Source organism: Monodon monoceros, unplaced genomic scaffold (assembly GCF_005190385.1).
Source record: "Monodon monoceros isolate NGI ecotype Baffin Bay Population unplaced genomic scaffold, NGI_Narwhal_1 Super_Scaffold_8, whole genome shotgun sequence".
Classification (NCBI taxonomy): domain Eukaryota; kingdom Metazoa; phylum Chordata; class Mammalia; order Artiodactyla; family Monodontidae; genus Monodon; species Monodon monoceros.
In genome coordinates this window covers 2,674,417-2,691,233 of record NW_021703785.1, presented here as the reverse complement: position 1 = coordinate 2,691,233, position 16,817 = coordinate 2,674,417, and the positions used below count along the sequence as shown (strand labels likewise).

At 46.0% G+C, this 16,817-nt stretch overlaps 1 protein-coding gene across 1 annotated transcript in view; it reads right to left on the bottom strand.

Moving 5' to 3' along the window:
- Positions 1–16,817, bottom strand: part of COL4A1 (collagen type IV alpha 1 chain) — a 148,232-nt gene that overhangs the window by 31,754 nt on the left and 99,661 nt on the right. The window contains exons 14-24 of the mRNA XM_029209813.1: positions 16,670–16,696; positions 16,478–16,528; positions 15,323–15,367; positions 15,185–15,238; positions 12,971–13,012; positions 11,376–11,460; positions 10,997–11,032; positions 8,718–8,882; positions 5,691–5,786; positions 3,652–3,735; positions 3,033–3,103 (exon numbers count right to left, since the gene is read on the bottom strand). Coding sequence (XP_029065646.1) covers positions 3,033–3,103; positions 3,652–3,735; positions 5,691–5,786; positions 8,718–8,882; positions 10,997–11,032; positions 11,376–11,460; positions 12,971–13,012; positions 15,185–15,238; positions 15,323–15,367; positions 16,478–16,528; positions 16,670–16,696 — 756 coding nt within the window. The remainder of the gene's footprint in view (positions 1–3,032; positions 3,104–3,651; positions 3,736–5,690; positions 5,787–8,717; positions 8,883–10,996; positions 11,033–11,375; positions 11,461–12,970; positions 13,013–15,184; positions 15,239–15,322; positions 15,368–16,477; positions 16,529–16,669; positions 16,697–16,817) is intronic.

Genomic DNA, 16,817 nt, shown 5'->3' with positions numbered 1-16,817 from the left:
CCACCCCCTAGATGGCTCCCCCTCCAAGTCCCCTTGAGAGTGGGATTCACCAGGAAGAGGCCCAAGGCTTTAAACAACTGTCTCAGTTACCTGTTCTCTGAGAGAGGGATCTCTTCAACCTCCCCGCTCACCTGGCAGAATTTAAACCCTTGCGGAATTCATGTGGTTTGAATTCCTTTTTGTAAACTCTCTTTGAAACGGTTCTTGGATGTAGGTGAACCACAGTGCGTGCGCGCACACACACACACACACACACACACACACACACACACACCTCTCTGTGTACCTATAATATGTATGCCTCAAACTACTGGACACAGTTGGTCAGAGCTGGCCCTGAGCTGGAAGTGCCCCTTGTGACAGAGGACCCTTCACTCAGAGCTACTCGGGGAAGGAAGGGGGAAGATACTCAATCTATCGTATTTACTCTAGTCCCACTATCTCCACCAGCCACCCGCCAGGAAGTCTAGCAGAGGACATGGAAAATTCATTATCTGGTTGAAAGCTGCTGTGGTATTTTGTAGCTTTTTCTCTCTAGTTAACATTAGCTCCCGTGCCTCCCTAAGGCCCAGCGAATCTTGGAAGCCCTTCCGCATAGGCCCAGGTGGGCTTCTCCCGTGTTTCCTCGGTGTACTGTATGGTCCTCGTTGCTCTATTAGGGACATTTCCTTGCCTTCTGTCTCTCCACTAGCCTTTCAGGGCCGTGAGGGCAGGACCAAGGCTTCCTGTCTTTGTGCCCTTAATGTCTACAAGAGGGAGGTACCGGAGGACATGTATGTCGAACCAGCAATGTTCACCAATAAAAAGTAAATGCCAAGGTAAGAAATGACAACCAGTGCACATTCTTCTCAAACCAGAAGCACCCCTTATGTTATTTTATGTGGATTCTTCACCACTTAGAAGTATAGTATTTTCTGATACTATGAACACAGGGTGAGAAAAATACAAGTTTTTATTTTCATACTGATGACCGTGTCAGTCATCGTTTTATTTAAGGGAGAAATCTAGGATTTCTTTGAAAATTGACATTTACAACCCTAGGACATCTCACGTGGATTCTTTGCTGATCCTAAGTGATCCAAGGGTCTTTTGATGTACATGCCCTAGGATAAATGTCAGAGAGTCAGACGCTGCCTTGGAAGTTTACCACTGGCTACATAAATTGGAGAAGATCTGACAACTTGGGCAGTCTGCTTCTAGAAAGTGGTGTCACCATGGGAAAAGTTGGGAGAAGTTCGTTTCCATTAACACAGGTCACTCCCAGTGACCCCAGACCTGCCTGGGGGCTGGGCTTCGTCATCTCAGCCTGGAACCCGCCTCTTGTGGTCTGTCCTCCTTTCCCCAAATCGAACCCTCAGCTGTCAGAGGACGTGTCCCAGAAACGCTACCTAAATCAAATGCAGAATCAGAGCTTTCTTCATTGGCATCTACTTTCCAGTTTGCTCCGCTGGTTTGTGGAGCCTCCTTTAGCCTCCAGCCAAATTCGAAATAAGGGTACCACATTTCTGAGCTAGTTAAACCATGGAGCTATGATATAGCATCTAATAAAAGGAAAATCATTATCTTCTCTTAGGTTATTTACCTACAGAACAATTTTTAGAAGTGTTCTCCCTCTACACCAAGAAAGATGCTCCCTGGATGGACAAGGCATGGGGATTTGCATTTTTTGTTGTACATTTTCTTTGTTTTTTTCTTTATCATGACTTCTCCTCAACCATCCTCCTTCCTCTTTTCTCATTTATATTGGATTTGGGGCTGGGGAGGGGGGCGGGTGTCTGGACTGGGTTCCAGGCAGAGTTGAGGCAGGAAGTATTCCAGGAAGGCTGAGTAGATAAAGACCGTGCCCAGACTATGTCTGTTGCCTTCAAAGTTGTTCCCACTTTGATCCCCACCACAGTCAGAGTTCCCAGCTTTGTGAACTTCCAACTTATTTAGAAATATGTTAAACAATTGCGACTTCTAACTTAGCTCCCCAGGCACCGGGGAAGCTCTGGAAAGCAGAAGCCCATGACTTAACTTCAAAAGGAGAAAACTATTGCTGGATTCCAGCTGTTTCATTCCTATTTCAACTCACTTTTGCCCTGACCTGCTTTTACAGAACCTTCCAGAAATATCTTCTTAAATTACAAATGTTAAAGACCTACAAACAAAAAAGAATAATGCTACAGATTTGACTTTCCATTTACGACAAAAGAAAAGGAAAAGAGGAATGAAAGAAATTGTAGAAACCGGTTAATGCTTAACAGAACTGAGAAGCACAAAGAAAATAGGAGAACAAAGCCCAAAGGCTTAAACGCTTTAGAAATAGAGCTGATAACGTGCACAAAAAATAACGTCCTTCAATATTTAAGATTATTACTATAATCTGCTATTCAATGGCTTCTTTTCAAACAACGTAGAAATGCTAAGGAAATGGCGTTCTGTCTAACAGAAAGGTTTCATGTCCTTGTGATCGAGATATTTCACTTAGAGATTTGAAAAAGTGTCTTTGCCATAGATGTTGGTGATAGGAGCTTTCAAATTCTGTACCTGTAAGAAGAAGAAGAAAGGAATAGTTCAAGTTCGTAGAGGAAAATCGGCCAGTTCTGCTTCACTGCCATAGACACCGTCAGCGCTGAACTTAGTCACTGACGAGCTTTAGATTATCTGGTGTGAGAATGGATGATTGTGTAAAAAGACAACTCAACAGTGTGGCTGCTAGAGGTGACTCTTGGTGGCACCAGGGACCCTGCGGGAAAGTGACCACCAGCACTCGGTAGTGCTGGAAACAGGTTAAGTGGCGACTGGATTCTGACCAGGTGAGAAGAAAGGCAAGTTGGGGTGCAGGTTCTGGATACGATGGTCGTACTCATCCTCAAATCAGTCAGTCAGGAGAGACGGCGGGGAGTGATTCTAACTGCTCGACAAAGTGATCCTTCCCCAGCTCCCAAATAAAGCAGGAGTCCACGTGCAAATGCAGAGATAACATGCCTTTGCTGGTTTGCTCGGTGGCAACTTCGAATATGTCTAGGAGCTCAGACAGGTTTACTTACAGGCAATCCTTCAAGACCATCCCTGCCGGGTAAACCTCTGTCGCCCTTGGCCCCTGGCTGTCCTGGGAAACCTTTCGCAAGAGACAGAGGCAAGATTCAGCACACTGTTGATGAGACACCTTCTAAGAGCTCAAAACATTGTTACCTTTTCAAGATTCAAAAGTGCAAAGATCTTTATACTAAGTGGATGACGTTTGAAGCAGCTCGAGACAGTAATAACAAAAATGCCCAGGACGGGCTCAGAAGGGGGACGAGTGACCCCCAAATGCACACAAGTAACACTGACGCAGAATGGCTACAAACCCCTGCCCGCAAGCCCAGGGGCAACTTAAACCAAAGCAGGCAGGTAACCCCCTCTGAGATAAGGAAATTTGCAGAGCTGTGTGAGCCATATGCTGCTATCCTTTGACGAGGAAATCTTTCCGACACTGAATTTGTAAGTCATCTTGATAATTTTCAACAAAATGGACAAATCCTAGAAGTGTGGCTTCACATTCTCATCTCGTGTTTTAGTGCTGATGGAGAAAATCAGGTCAGGGAGTAAGATATGCTTCACTGTGAAGGTTCCAACCCATCGAAGCAAATTCTGACCTGGTCCCTTTCACAATTGGGGCCTTACCTATTTCTCCGGGGGGTCCCTGTGGCCCTGGGGGCCCACGAAGTCCTGTTGAGTCACAGATGAGACAACTATCTCCTTTTTGACCTAAAAAAGGAGACACGGGGTATTATATAGAACAGGTGAGCAGAATCCCCTGGAGCATAGTGACAGCACAGGAAAGGGAAGAGGAGGCCACCATTTACCTAACACTCGCTCCAGACGCGTCCATCTGCCAGTGGCCGCGTATCCCTGACATGGGGCCCACCCTCCGCCCTCAGCATACATCACAGGTAACCACGGGTGCCCTTCTAAGGAATCCCATCCTTCCGCCCTGCCAAGGCACAGGCCCTGCCTCACTAAAAAGTGATCCAGAACTCCATTTGCCCATCAGCCTGAGATGACTCGACTCTATCATTCTGTCTCTAATTCTAAAACTTCCCATCATCTTTCTCTTTGCTTTTGTATTTTTTAGCCACCTGCACATATAACTCCTGGACTTTAAACATATGTTCCAGGCTGACAAATGACAGATGGGAGTAAGAAGGTACAAAGTCCAGGGCAAAGACCTGACCTGACATGGAGGACCCAAGAGGAGAGGGACCCCAGCACATGAAAATGGGAGGAAATGCCTTTCTTTGGAAACTCTAACCTCTTACATCTTGATTTTCAAACTAAGCTAAAAGGCCTTCGAGTGTCTTAGATGTGCATGTGTCCTGAACCTTGAATGTCAGGTTTCTAGGCACAGGTAAGGCAAACAGAGAGCAGAGCACACGTGGAGGAGCTGTCACTCAGGGGTCACAGAGGCTGGGTTGTGTGCCCCTCGTCCCCTCACCCTGACCAGCACCCCAGCCCCAGGCACACCCCACACCAGGCCCCAGTGTCGGGAACAAGGGCAGGACAGGAGCGCATCGGTGGGAGGGAAGCACTGTTAGTTGCCTAGTAACCCAGCCAAGCTGCAGGTGCTATGGGATCCACGGGTGTCTGCTCCTGAGGCTGGAAGTGGACGGCGGGGAGACCTCACACTGCAGTCTGGGCAGGGTGACGGCTCCACTGCAGGAGCGTGATGGCACAGGAAGAAAGAGGCTCCTCTTAGGAGCCGGGGGATGGATGAACACACCTCTCAGTACAAAGAACCTTCTGACCACTGGCTCCATCACAAAATGGAACAGCCTACCTCAGAAAGTGCTAAGCAACTGGTAACTAGGGAGATTCATGAAAAACAAGTGACACGCCAACGGGTGACACAATCCTCCCCGCTTGAATTCTAAGATCACTTTTTCATCTAAGGTTCTGCAACTTACATGGCTGTCAAAATTCTAAGACATTTTCCATGCATTTGAGCTTCAGACTTTGGAAGAGCAAAAATTCTTTGAGATCCAAAGCCAGAAATGGGACCCACAGGGATCAGTTTTGGGGGGCCGCCCTCTCTTTGTTCTACTCCCTGGGTATTAAGAGACATATACTGAATAAACATTGGAACATCCTTTGTTTACTCCGCTCTAAGACGGGACTGTTGGTGCAGTGATAATCCATCGTTCCCAAGATAGTGAAGGATCAGAATGCGTCCCGCGCTGGCATTACAGACGACACTTGAAAAGTTTAAGATAAAACTCAGAGCCAAGGGTGGAGGTGGTGGATTCGTCAGCGCAGATCTGCTCGCACTGATTACGGAAACTGGGATTGAGGGGTGGTGAGCGTTCTGTATACACACTTGTGATCCGGCTTCAAGGAAAGACGTGCATTCTTGGAGAATGCAATCTCTGACTTTGAACCAAAGGATCGCAGGAAGGGATCAATCTGAGAATTGAATCTGCTGACCCCACAGAGGGTAAAGAACGGGCTCTGACTTGAGGGCCCGTCTCCCCGTTGTCTCCCAGGTGACAGGGAGACGCCCAATAATCTCAGCAGAGCTGTCGGGAGACACATCTGAGGCATGGATTTTGAGGGGAGCTTCAAATAATGGAAGAAGATACCCATGTCCACTCAAAGCCAGGAAGTATGTAGAAATGTATCACACGCCCAAACAGAATCAGCATTTTTTAAAAAATTAAATCTCTTACCTTTTTCTCCAACTTCGCCTGTCAATCCCGGCTGCCCCGCACTTCCGGGAGGACCCTGGCCACCTGGCGGCCCGGGCTGGCATTCCACAATTCCATCTGCAATGGATGTTTAACAATTAGAGGGTCACTCCCAGCCAACTGAAGCTATAGGTGTTTTCACCCTCTCTTGATTCAATCCATTACAAAACCAAACTTTATTTAGGTTATTTGGCAAGTATTAGAAATCCAGCTGTGGCCGGCTTTGAAACAATCCTAGTACGTTAACTTGTAAAACGTGACAAGTGCACGTAGCATCCATCCGTGCCCCGTCGCAAGCCGTCAATGCTAAAATTTCTATTTTACAATTCTAACGTTTATTTCAGCTCATCAGCCCTGTCCTGAAACTGATTTCATGTTATCTTGCAAGGTACACACCATCACCCTTACGTCACAGATTAAGAAACTGAGGCTCAAAGACTTAAATGATTTGTCCAGAGGTAGGAACCTCTGTGAAGTGAACACAGAGACTTCAGCAACTTTATGCCTTTTCTTCCTCCTGAGCAAACTTACAGCGAAGAACCTTTTATTTTAGAGACACAGGCTGCCCGTGGGAAAACACCTCTAATTGTTTGTTCCTATTCAATTCTGAGCATCACTGATGTGCAGAAGCATGAAAATGAACCGCAGTGACGCAAACACCATCGTTGTGGGTTCTAGTAAAAAAAAAAAAGTATTGTTTTCGAATATACACAGTGATAAGAGTTTATATTTCCTCCTCCAATATGTTTGAAGGAAAATGGCAGAGTGCGTGCCATTGAACGTGAGGCTCTGCAGGCACCGGTCACAACCGTAGCCTGGACATTCACGGCAGCAGCTCCTGCAGCCCCCAGCTCACACATCAGCTCCACAGGGAAGGACAGAGGGTGAGAAGAATCCCCAGCCTTTTGGGCTTTTCACAAGGGATGCTGGGGCAATGGTGGGTGTGCTCTCCCCAAACACAAAGGTCTAAAAAAGAGCCCAAACTTCTCCGTCTGGTGACTTTGTTTAGAGCTCAGAGGAAAAAGTTTCAAGTGTGTAAGAAATGAAGTCCAGGGGATTTTTGTTTGCTTGTTGATGATGTCTTCCTGGGAGCTTCTCTGAATAAAGCACAGGTGAGGAGGAACCCTGGGGTGGCCGTATCTCTGCCCTGGGTCCTCTGGCTCCGGCCGGCTCCTTGGTGACCCCATCGGTCTTGAGCAGAGTGGAGTCGTTTTTATGCTTCAAAAAGCTTCTCTAAATTCCTTGCCTGGGAAGAACTCATTCCCAGCCCTGCAAGCCGAGGTGGTTGGACTCCCCGATTCTGAAAACACAGGTGCGTGAACACTGACAGGTGTAAAATTATTACTCTCCCAGAACACACCTCCTGCCAGCCTCCTCTCCATCAGAATCCCTACACACCCCTGGTAGGAAGGCAAGTTACCATCCTCATCAAAATGCATTTTAAATAATTTTAAGTCTAAAGCAAGAATACAGGGATGTGTCTGAGGAGTTCTGAAGGGCAAGTTCAGGTTCGACGTTTACACGGTCTGCTCAGGGAGGCTCGGCCGTCGAGGGCGGGGAGAGCTGCAGCCACACGGGACCAGAGCCCAGGAGCGGATAGGGCTGTAGGCGGCTCCACGCTCCCTGGGTAATGAGCAATCGAAGGGTCCCAAGGTGGAGACTCATTAAGATGCAGCCTCTTTAACGTGCACTGTAAATGTGTGTAAAAATCTCATCGATAAATGATCACTCAGCACGCTGTGATTGTGAACCACCTAATTGGCACAGACTGGAAAGGGCAACCCGGAAACCTGAAACAATGTATTCAGCCGACACATCCTACACATCCTACACAATTCACAGCAGGGAGAAGTTCAAGCCTTTCAGAACTGGCAAACTGCGAATACGAAAAAAAGGTTCTAGATCTCCCCAGGGTTGGCTCTCTCGCCAGGGTCTTTGCCGATCACTCTTATTAAAGCTAGAACCCACGCACGGTCCAGAGCTCTGTCCTCCCTTCCCGGCTTCCTTTCCTCCTGTATTTGTCACCTCCTGCTACCACATAATCTACTGATACTTGTTTACTTGATTTCTGTCTCGGAATGCATGCCCCAGGAGGACAGAGTTGTTTTGTGGGCTTTGTCACAGGTCTTAGGGCAGCGCCTGGCGTATCGTAGGCACGCCAATGTTTGTTGAATGAGTAAGTGACCAAGGAATGAACAACAGGTCTGAGGAAATTCACGCTGATCTGTTCTCAGTGAAGATTCACATCTGGAATCACTTGTTCCATCCAGTCCATATCTGGCCTCCCTACGTAGCTTCATCCGTGAGAAGTCCTTTCATGGAGATGGGTCTGCATTCCAGCAAATAAGCCACCCGGCACCTACAGCATGGAGACCCCCTTCCCATAACCCACACAGGACCCGTGCCTCAGATTCTCGGCTGAGCACACGCTGGAGGTCTGAACTTACGCCCACTGGAACGATTAGTTTAAATCCCCTCAAAGTTTCTTTTATTTTGCATTGCGATTACCTTGGAGTCACAGAGCCCCCTTCACTGAATCAAGAGGTTCCTGTTCTGTGCTCAGCTTTGATAGTGGGCAGATGAGAAAAATCCAGGTAAACTACCATTCAGATTTGAAGTCACTTACAGACAAAGCAGCCCCTTCTCCGTGTGTGCGTGTGTGTGTGTGTGTGTCTTAGTACCAGCTTGTGTCTCTAGATGAACAGAATGTGTTCCTTTCCCAGTAAGAACCCTACAACTCAACCAGTTGAGTTGTAGGGCTCTTACTGGGAAAGGAACTAACTTTAGATGCTGGTTAGGTTGGCCCCTATTCCTCTAAACCAGTTGCATTAGTTCACTCTTCCTTTCTGCAGTGACTAACTTTGCAAAGACAACTAAGTGAGATACGAACAATTCATAAGTTGCTGGACACCCAGCCTCTGGCACTACACCTTCCCCAGCCCAGCTTAGCCCTGCCCCCCATCTGTCCTGGACAGGACACCACGCGAAATGGACCCAGAGGGTACTCACTTGTGTGGCCTGGCTGCCCAGGGGGGCCGGGGGGCCCAGGGGGGCCCGGTAGCCCATCCCTTCCACCTGGTCCGGGCAAGGACACGCCTGGCAAGCCCTGGTCGCCTTTCTCTCCTCTTTCACCGGGGAAGCCGGGGGGACCACTCAGCCCTGGTATCGGGAAGCCTGAAACCAGAACAGAACTCATGGATACAGCACAACAGCAAGTGTCATGCCGGCAGCACACACTGGTTATGGTCAGCTCTGTTCACGGGAAAATGACCACGGCTGAAAGGGGAACTGCTTTGGACAAGTGAGAAACTGCATTTGCTTCTCACCACGTAAATGCTGTTGGGCAAAGGCTCCCTACAAAGTAACTGCAAGGAAAAGGGGCTCATTGCGTAGACATTAACCTCCGTGGATCTCCTTCAGTGCAAATAGTGTCCCCAGCAGGTTAGAGAGAGTACTTTCCATTTCTGCTTAGAGAATAAAGAAAGGCGTAAGAAATGTCCTTAAACGAAGCAGACGTGGACAGGAGGCAAAGTGGGTGGGAAGCGTGTTGGAATCAGCTAAGAAGCAGAGTCAGGACAAGGGAGACAGCCCTGGGGAAGAGCGCAAAGTCAAGGGGGAGACCAGAGCTGCGCACTGGAAGTCGAGTTAAGCCGCTGTGAGTTTGGAGGGGACAAGATCATAGGGCCCTGTGACAGCCGAGAAGGGTTCTGACCTAGTGCTTGAGACACAGCGGTCCAGTAGGCTGCAGGTGAAGTGACTCTGTGCTCCGGAGAGCAGAGAGCTGGCCTCTGGTCCCAGCATCCGGCCGACAGGTGCAGGGGCGTGAAAACACACGGGTGAGGTGACACGGGAAGAGTCAGGGCAGAAGGAGCCCCGAGGAAGGACGGACAGACCTCCAAACCCCAAAGGTGGACTTGAGTCCCAGGTGAGAGGCTGTTAAGTCGCTGAACCCACAAGCACCGCACGTAAAAGAACTGGAGGCCATCCGCGTGGGCTCCAGCCCCATCCCTACCCCAGAACTGGTGTGGGAGAAGCAAAGGAAGGATGAAGGATGACCCTCAGAGAGGCAGGGAGGCGGGACCTGAGGCCGAGGGCCTCCGCAGTCAGCAGGGGGTGGGAGCTGGACTGGGGGCATACAAGGCCAGAGCAACTTCAAAGACAGTTTCTAAAAATGGCTTAGGACACTAACGGGGTCCGATAGGAGGTTTTAGAAAGTAGAGCTGCAAATGTTGCCGCGAGACGTGAGGTAACATGTTCACGAGAACAGCTGGAAGGTCCGGCAAGCTTTACAACCAAGGAGAGGAAAGTGATGGAAAAGAGGGAAAAGGGAGCATTTTAAGGGCAGATGCCAAAATTTTAGCAGAAAGGAGGCACGCAGGGCAGCGAAGGCGGCCTTGAGCCACCGCTGCTGCGAATCTTAGACAGTGGGGCTGGGTCGTCCGGGTGTTGTCTGTTCCAGCAAAAACAAAGGAAGGGTCTCTGGGGGGACTTAAAACTGAAGAACTGTCAGGAAGGGAAAAAAGAAACTGACAAAAAAGAATAAGAAATAAAAATTAAAAATAAAACCAGACAAAACCAAAACCTTCAGTAAGAACTGTGAACACTTCGTGTGGTGTTGATTCCAGCGCACCCGAGGGTTTCAGGCCGAGCACTTGTTACCTCTGCGCTAGGACCTGGGATTACACGCCTGCAATGCACACAGACAGGCATCTGTACATACAGAGAAGTGCAACTCCCAGCCTCCGATTACACAATCCGTTAGAAATGCAAAACTAGCACAAAACAGCTGCAGACTTAGTATAAGCTCAGTGACGCAGGAGTCCTCCGAGAAGCAAGATTAGAGGTGATTAGATTAGTCAGAAGAGGTTTCAGCCTTGAGTCTGGTCTCAAGCCGAGAAACAAAGGCAGTTCCACACAGGGCAAGGGAGAGCAACGATGCTGGGGTGCAGGTGGAGGTCTTCCGAAAGGCCGACGGTGCCCCTGGGAGCAGCCGGAAGGAGGTGAACAGCAGGGGGTTAGATCAGAGGCAGGGAGACAGGGTAACTTGATGAGAGATGTAAGAAGTCCCACCTGTGAAATACATGTTTATAACTACATGTTAACCTGTCATTTACAAAATAAACACTGTCCTAGGAGCACAGGTTGTTTTCAGATCTAGAAAAATGTGTAACAAAACTGCTAGCCACTGTATGCAAGTATCTAACTAATGCAGGGGATAAACATGTTCAGAATAGAAACCGTGTAAAAGGTGTACAAATACTCTAAAAATATAATTTAAGAATGCTCACCTGGAGAGCCTGGCGGGCCTTGTATTCCTGGGAAACCTAAAAGGAGGAAGAGAGAGTGGGACAAACTGAGCCTGTTTCACTTGTGGTTTATGTTGTGAACTTCTGTGCTCGTGGGTACCCACAGTCCCGGGACGGGGAGCTCTGAACTTGGGGAGATGCCGCGCCCCTGACACTGCAGAGATGCAGGGAGATGGCTCCTGGAAACCCAGTGAGACTGCAAAAGATGAACTTGAATAGCACTCGGTCACCACATGGTCCTGCACGGCGCTCAGGTGTTATCAAAACGTGCATGAGTGCAGGACAAAAATGGAAAAAAGAAAGGACGAGAGAAAAGAAGGGAGGAGGGAGAAGGAGGGAAAGAAAGAGGGAAGGATCTTACCTTTGGGGCCTGGCTCCCCTTTCAACCCTGGAACCCCTGGGTACCCCCGCTCTCCTTTCTCTCCCAAGGGTCCTGTGCCGATCACCTGAATTACAGAAGAAAAGATCATTGCAGGGCATGGCAGGGGACTGTGCTGTACATTACAGCTCAGATGAAGAAACAAACACATTTTTTATTATTTCAAGACACATGAAAGTAAAGAAGGAATAGTGGTGGAAGAGGAAGGGGAGAGGAGAGGGAGGGGAAGAGAGTGGGGAAGGGGAGAGTATTGAAAACATAAAATGGATATTCGGTATTGCCCTCCTTGCAGAGAACTTCGCCAGGCAGCTCTGCTTCCTTTTGTAACCATCTGCTTGGCAGGAGCTTTACCAATGAAGCCAAGTTAGAAACATATTAATTCTGAGGTGTGGGGTATGGAATTTCTCAAAGTCCATGCAAGCTGTAAGAAGAACAGTCTTCTTTAAAGAGTATTATCTGAAAAACTGCCTTGAATTTCCTCAGGCAACATGTAACAGGAACACTCACATTTTTTTTTATTGGAAGAGGTTTTATGCTTCACTTTTTTCAATGGTCAAAAGTGGGGACTTCTTTAAGGTCCTCATGATATGGGGCAAGAAGCAGGCACCGGGGCCCTCACTAAAAAGGGGTGAACCAGTTCACCCCAATTCTGAGTAGCTGAAATTCGAAGACAAGGACCATGCCGAGTATCGCCTATTACCCTTAAGATGCAACTCCTCTGCAGCGGTTAAATGATGGGTATTATTAAGCTCTGCTGATGAGGTTAAGGTAAAAGAAGGTTATTCAAAGGCAGCTGCTGGATTAGAAATATGGGAAATGGAATCATCTATCGCATGACGTGTTAAACGCATGAGGAGGTCCCATAATACTTTGATCTGGTAATCCTATTTCTGGAAATGCAGCCTAAGGAAGGATTACTCAAATCCCTCACCTAACACACACAGACACACACAGGCACGTACAAACATTCACTACCACGTTGTACCCATGCAAGAGGGCAGCAAACAAGAGAACGGTCATATTTCACTGTTTCCAAAAAGAACTGGGGCAAAATGGTTACAATTATCGCACAACGCTCTGAAAATGACCGTTTGAAGATAACTTGAAAACGTGAAGGATGTTCATTTTTAAAAAGAAAAAATGTTACGTACATTGGATTGCAAGTATATAAAAATATGTATACGGACAAGGAGTCAAAAGTTATTTGCAAAAAATAAAAGTTGTTTTGCTAAGACAGTCAGATCATGGATGATCTGTTTCTCTGAGTAGCATTTTCCTTAACAGACCATTATTTTTTTAAGTTTCAAAATGTGTTGCTAATATTCTCATCCATGTGCAACTCTTTTAATTTTAGTGGTCAAAGATATGCAGAAATTGTCCAAATACAATAACAAGTAAATACCAAATGTCACACGATACAAAATATAAATGATCGGTTCAAATTCTGTGTACCCCCTCCATCAAAACGTAATTCTAGGAACACTGTGGAGCATGTGGCCTAGGTGACAGGCCAGCCCGTCTCTCTCTTTCCCTCTTTTCAAACGATCTCACAGACAGCAAATGTCACTGTTACTCACAATTCCAGGTGGGCCAGGAGGGCCGGCTTCACCTTTGTCTCCCTATAAAAGAAAAATAACTTTACTTGTATTTTTTAGTTATAAAGGTTGCCTGGCCAGCAGCAGGGTTGAACTTTTTTTTTCCTAGAAAAATAGATTGTGCCCACTGTACACTGACAGGATTGTCCTCTCCTTAGAATCTCTCACTGTGATTAGTCTAAAGTGCTCTGCAACTATTACAACCAAAATCCATACATCTCCCCTTGCTTTGCATAAGTGTGACATCCGAAAATCGAGATTTCTACAACACATAAATGGAAGGCTAATTATCCACATTACAAAAGAGCTCATGCTTCTCAGAGAACCTCAACAGAACCATTTGCAAGTTGAATTCGTATATGGTGGGTTTTCTTCTTTTTGTTTTCTTTTATTTTTGGCCACACTTTGCAGCATACAGGGTCTTAGTTCCCCAGCCAGGGATCAAACCCATGCCCCCTGCAGTGGAAGCGTGGAGTCTTAACCACTGGACTGCCCGGGAAATCCCGTACAGTGGTTTTTCAATACAATTAAAAAAATAAATGAAATAAAATGACATGAAAGCTTAGGGTGGCTAAAAGTGTTTTCTTAAAGAAATCATTTTATTTGAGGATTTTGGTGTAAGACTGTCTAACTCTGCATTGGAAGTCATGATAAAAGGATACTTATGGTTTTTTCTTTTCCCTTAAAATCCAGCATGACTTGAAAACATTGGATGGATAAATTCTCATCACTTTGAGGCTTAACTCAACCCCTATTAGATGAAAAACTCAAAGAAATCAATCCTTTTGTATCTAATGTTCTTATATAAGTATCATAACAACACTTTTAAACACTTTTTTTTTTTTTTTTTTTTTTTTTGCGGTACGCGGGCCTCTCACCATTGTGGCCTCTCCTGTTGCGAAGCACAGGCTCCGGACGCGCAGGCTCAGCGGCCATGGCTCACGGGCCCAGCCGCTCCGCGGCATGTGGGATCCTCCCGGACCGGGGCACGAACCCGCGTCCCCTGCATCGGCAGGCGGACTCTCAACCACTGCGCCACCAGGGAAGCCCCCATAACGACACTTTTAAATGTCCTGATACATGCACATTATTTCACAAATGCACATTTTTCCCCTTTTTTTCCTTTTTTTTTTTCCTTTTAAGCTAAGGCTTTAAAAGTCAGGTGTTAAACCAGAATTAGATGTTTTGATTTTTCTAATTTGAATAAAAGAAGAGATTTTAGAAATATCTATGGGAGCTTAAAAAAATCTTAGCTGATATATTCTAAACATATTTACCTTTTCCAATCTACAAGAATTGACTTTCTCATAAAGTTACAGTCTTAGAAAAGGATTTCTCCCTTTGTCACTGGCATTGATAAACCAACCCTGAGGTCCTCTCCCTACTGTTAAAGATAAATGTTTCAAATCCATTTCTCATTTTAGTAGAAATTTACATTACCTAGTCTCATGATTAAAAGAGAAAAATAAACCAACAATGAGTTTTCTCTGAGTATCCGATTGGCAAATATTTTTTAAAGTTTCATAAAAAATAGTTGTCAAATGAAAGGGTCCCAGGGTGATGGAAGTGCAATTCTGGGGGCAATTTTATTGCATACGACAAAACCTTCCTCAAATTAACCCCAAAATTATACTTTTTAGGAATTTATGATGGGAGATGATCAGACAAGTGGATAAAGATACTTATAATGAGAAAAATGTGTTAACGATCTACATAACATGCAATAAAAGGTATGGATATCGTAAGTGTTGATGTATAACCACATTTATGGATGTTGAAATATATCCTCATTATGTCATTGAGGGAAAAAGCAAGATATATCATGCAATACCACTTTTTAAAAATCTCATGTATGTGTGTGTACATGGGACAATTATTAACTCTGACCATTTCTGAGTGGGTAATAGAAAAATTACACAGGCTTTCTTTTCTCCTCTACACGTTTCTGCATTTTCTTTCTTTCATAATCAGGCAAAATTTATCTACTACAAAAAACACATAAAAACTTAAATGCGTGAAACATTTTATATTTTTTTCTTTAAAAATTTATGCACAAAACAGAACCGCTAGGTTGTGTTTTTCCTCACATGGAGCATACATAAGTTGTATTCTTTGAGTGCATGGTCCTTTATTCTAGAAAAAACCTCTAGGTTGAACAAAATGAAGGCAAAAATTCAAAGTAGGGTCACCACTTACCTTTAAACCCTCTCGGCCTGGGAGTCCTGGGTACCCCGAATCCCCTGGAAACCCCTAAAATGGAACAGAAAGCAACAGCAATTATCAGCAAGTGAGGGTAACAGCTTTGCTTTTACAAAACCACAGAGAAATACTTACCAGACTCCCTTTTTCTCCTTTTTCACCATCTTTTCCCGGTTTTCCCTGTACAATAAAGATGTAAATATTAGTAGTGCATAGATAATAATAATAAGCATGCTCTAACACCAAGGGTCTGAATCAAATACAAGTTACTATGTTGTATGAATCCTCTGGGTGAGTTGGCCATGCTACAGTAACAAATCATGGAAGATACATTAAAGAACTATGAACTAAAAGAGTTACAACAATAGAAGAAGACTTTTCAATATTTAAAAAATTGGAGGTTGATTAGCTCCAAGTCTTCTACGACATCGTTACGTCTGGCAGCCGAGTCTACACCAGAGACGTTTTCTTACCGGCAAGTGAGTATTTGGCAGACGGTACAGCACTGACTCACTTTAACAGAAGTTTCCATGCATCGTTTCAGGGTAGAAACTGAACTGCCTCAGCTACTGGAGGTGGGTGGGTCTCCTGTCACTGCACGCAGGCCGCTAGAGGCACCTGAGCATCTGGGCTCTGGACAGAGCTCCCAGCGGGCTTGGGAGGCGGCCGGGAAGGGTGCCTGGTGCTCTGAGCAGGCGGACAGCTGGCTTTCAGTGAGGGGCCAGCAGGGGGCGCTGTCTGGTGGGGGGGGCGGAGGAATCGTCTGAATAACAAAGAGCCTCAGCCGTCCTGGGGGGCCTTTCTAATGGTGACCACCTCCTTATTCCTGCTCCCAGGGCTTCAGAAAGGCTCTTCAGCAGAGGAAAGACCCCTATAATCTCTTTCAATCTATGCTCCTATGAACCTGGGATTCTAGGAATGCAGGAGAAATGATTTCACATCAGGAATAAGAGGACTTTGTTTTTTAAACATCTCTATTGGAGTATAATTGCTTTACAATGGTGCGTTAGCTTCTGCTGTGTAACAAAGTGAATCAGCTATACATATACATATATCCCCATATCCCCTCCCTCTTGCGTCTCCCTCCCACCCTCCCTATCCCACCCCTCCAGGTGGTCACAAAGCACCGAGCAGATCTCCCTGTGCTCTGCGGCTGCTTCCCACTAGCTATCTATTTTACATTTGGGAGCGGATATATGTCCATGCCACTCTCTCTCTTCGTCCCAGCTTACCCTTCCCCCTCCCCGTGTCCTCAAGTCCATTCTCTACAGGACTTTTGAAAGCACTTACTCGGGGTCCTGGTTTTCCGGGTTCACCTTTCTCTCCAACCCCTGGCATCCCCTAAAAGACAAAAAGAGCAAGAGTTAGAGTCATTCGTATATTTAAATAAACTATTAAATTAAGTAAGCATTCCACTGAAGGTGGAACACATTACAGTCTTTTCCACAAAATGATAATGATAAACAAGATTTCAGTCCTTACCTGAAATCCAGGTTCACCTTTTTGGCCCTAAAATAAGTTTCAAAAGAGAGAAAGATTAGCACTATCTAGTGGCTATATCAGTTTTTATATGCTACGTGGAACAGGTAAAAGGGAAAAAACACCTTTTCCTGATATAGTAACCAAGAAA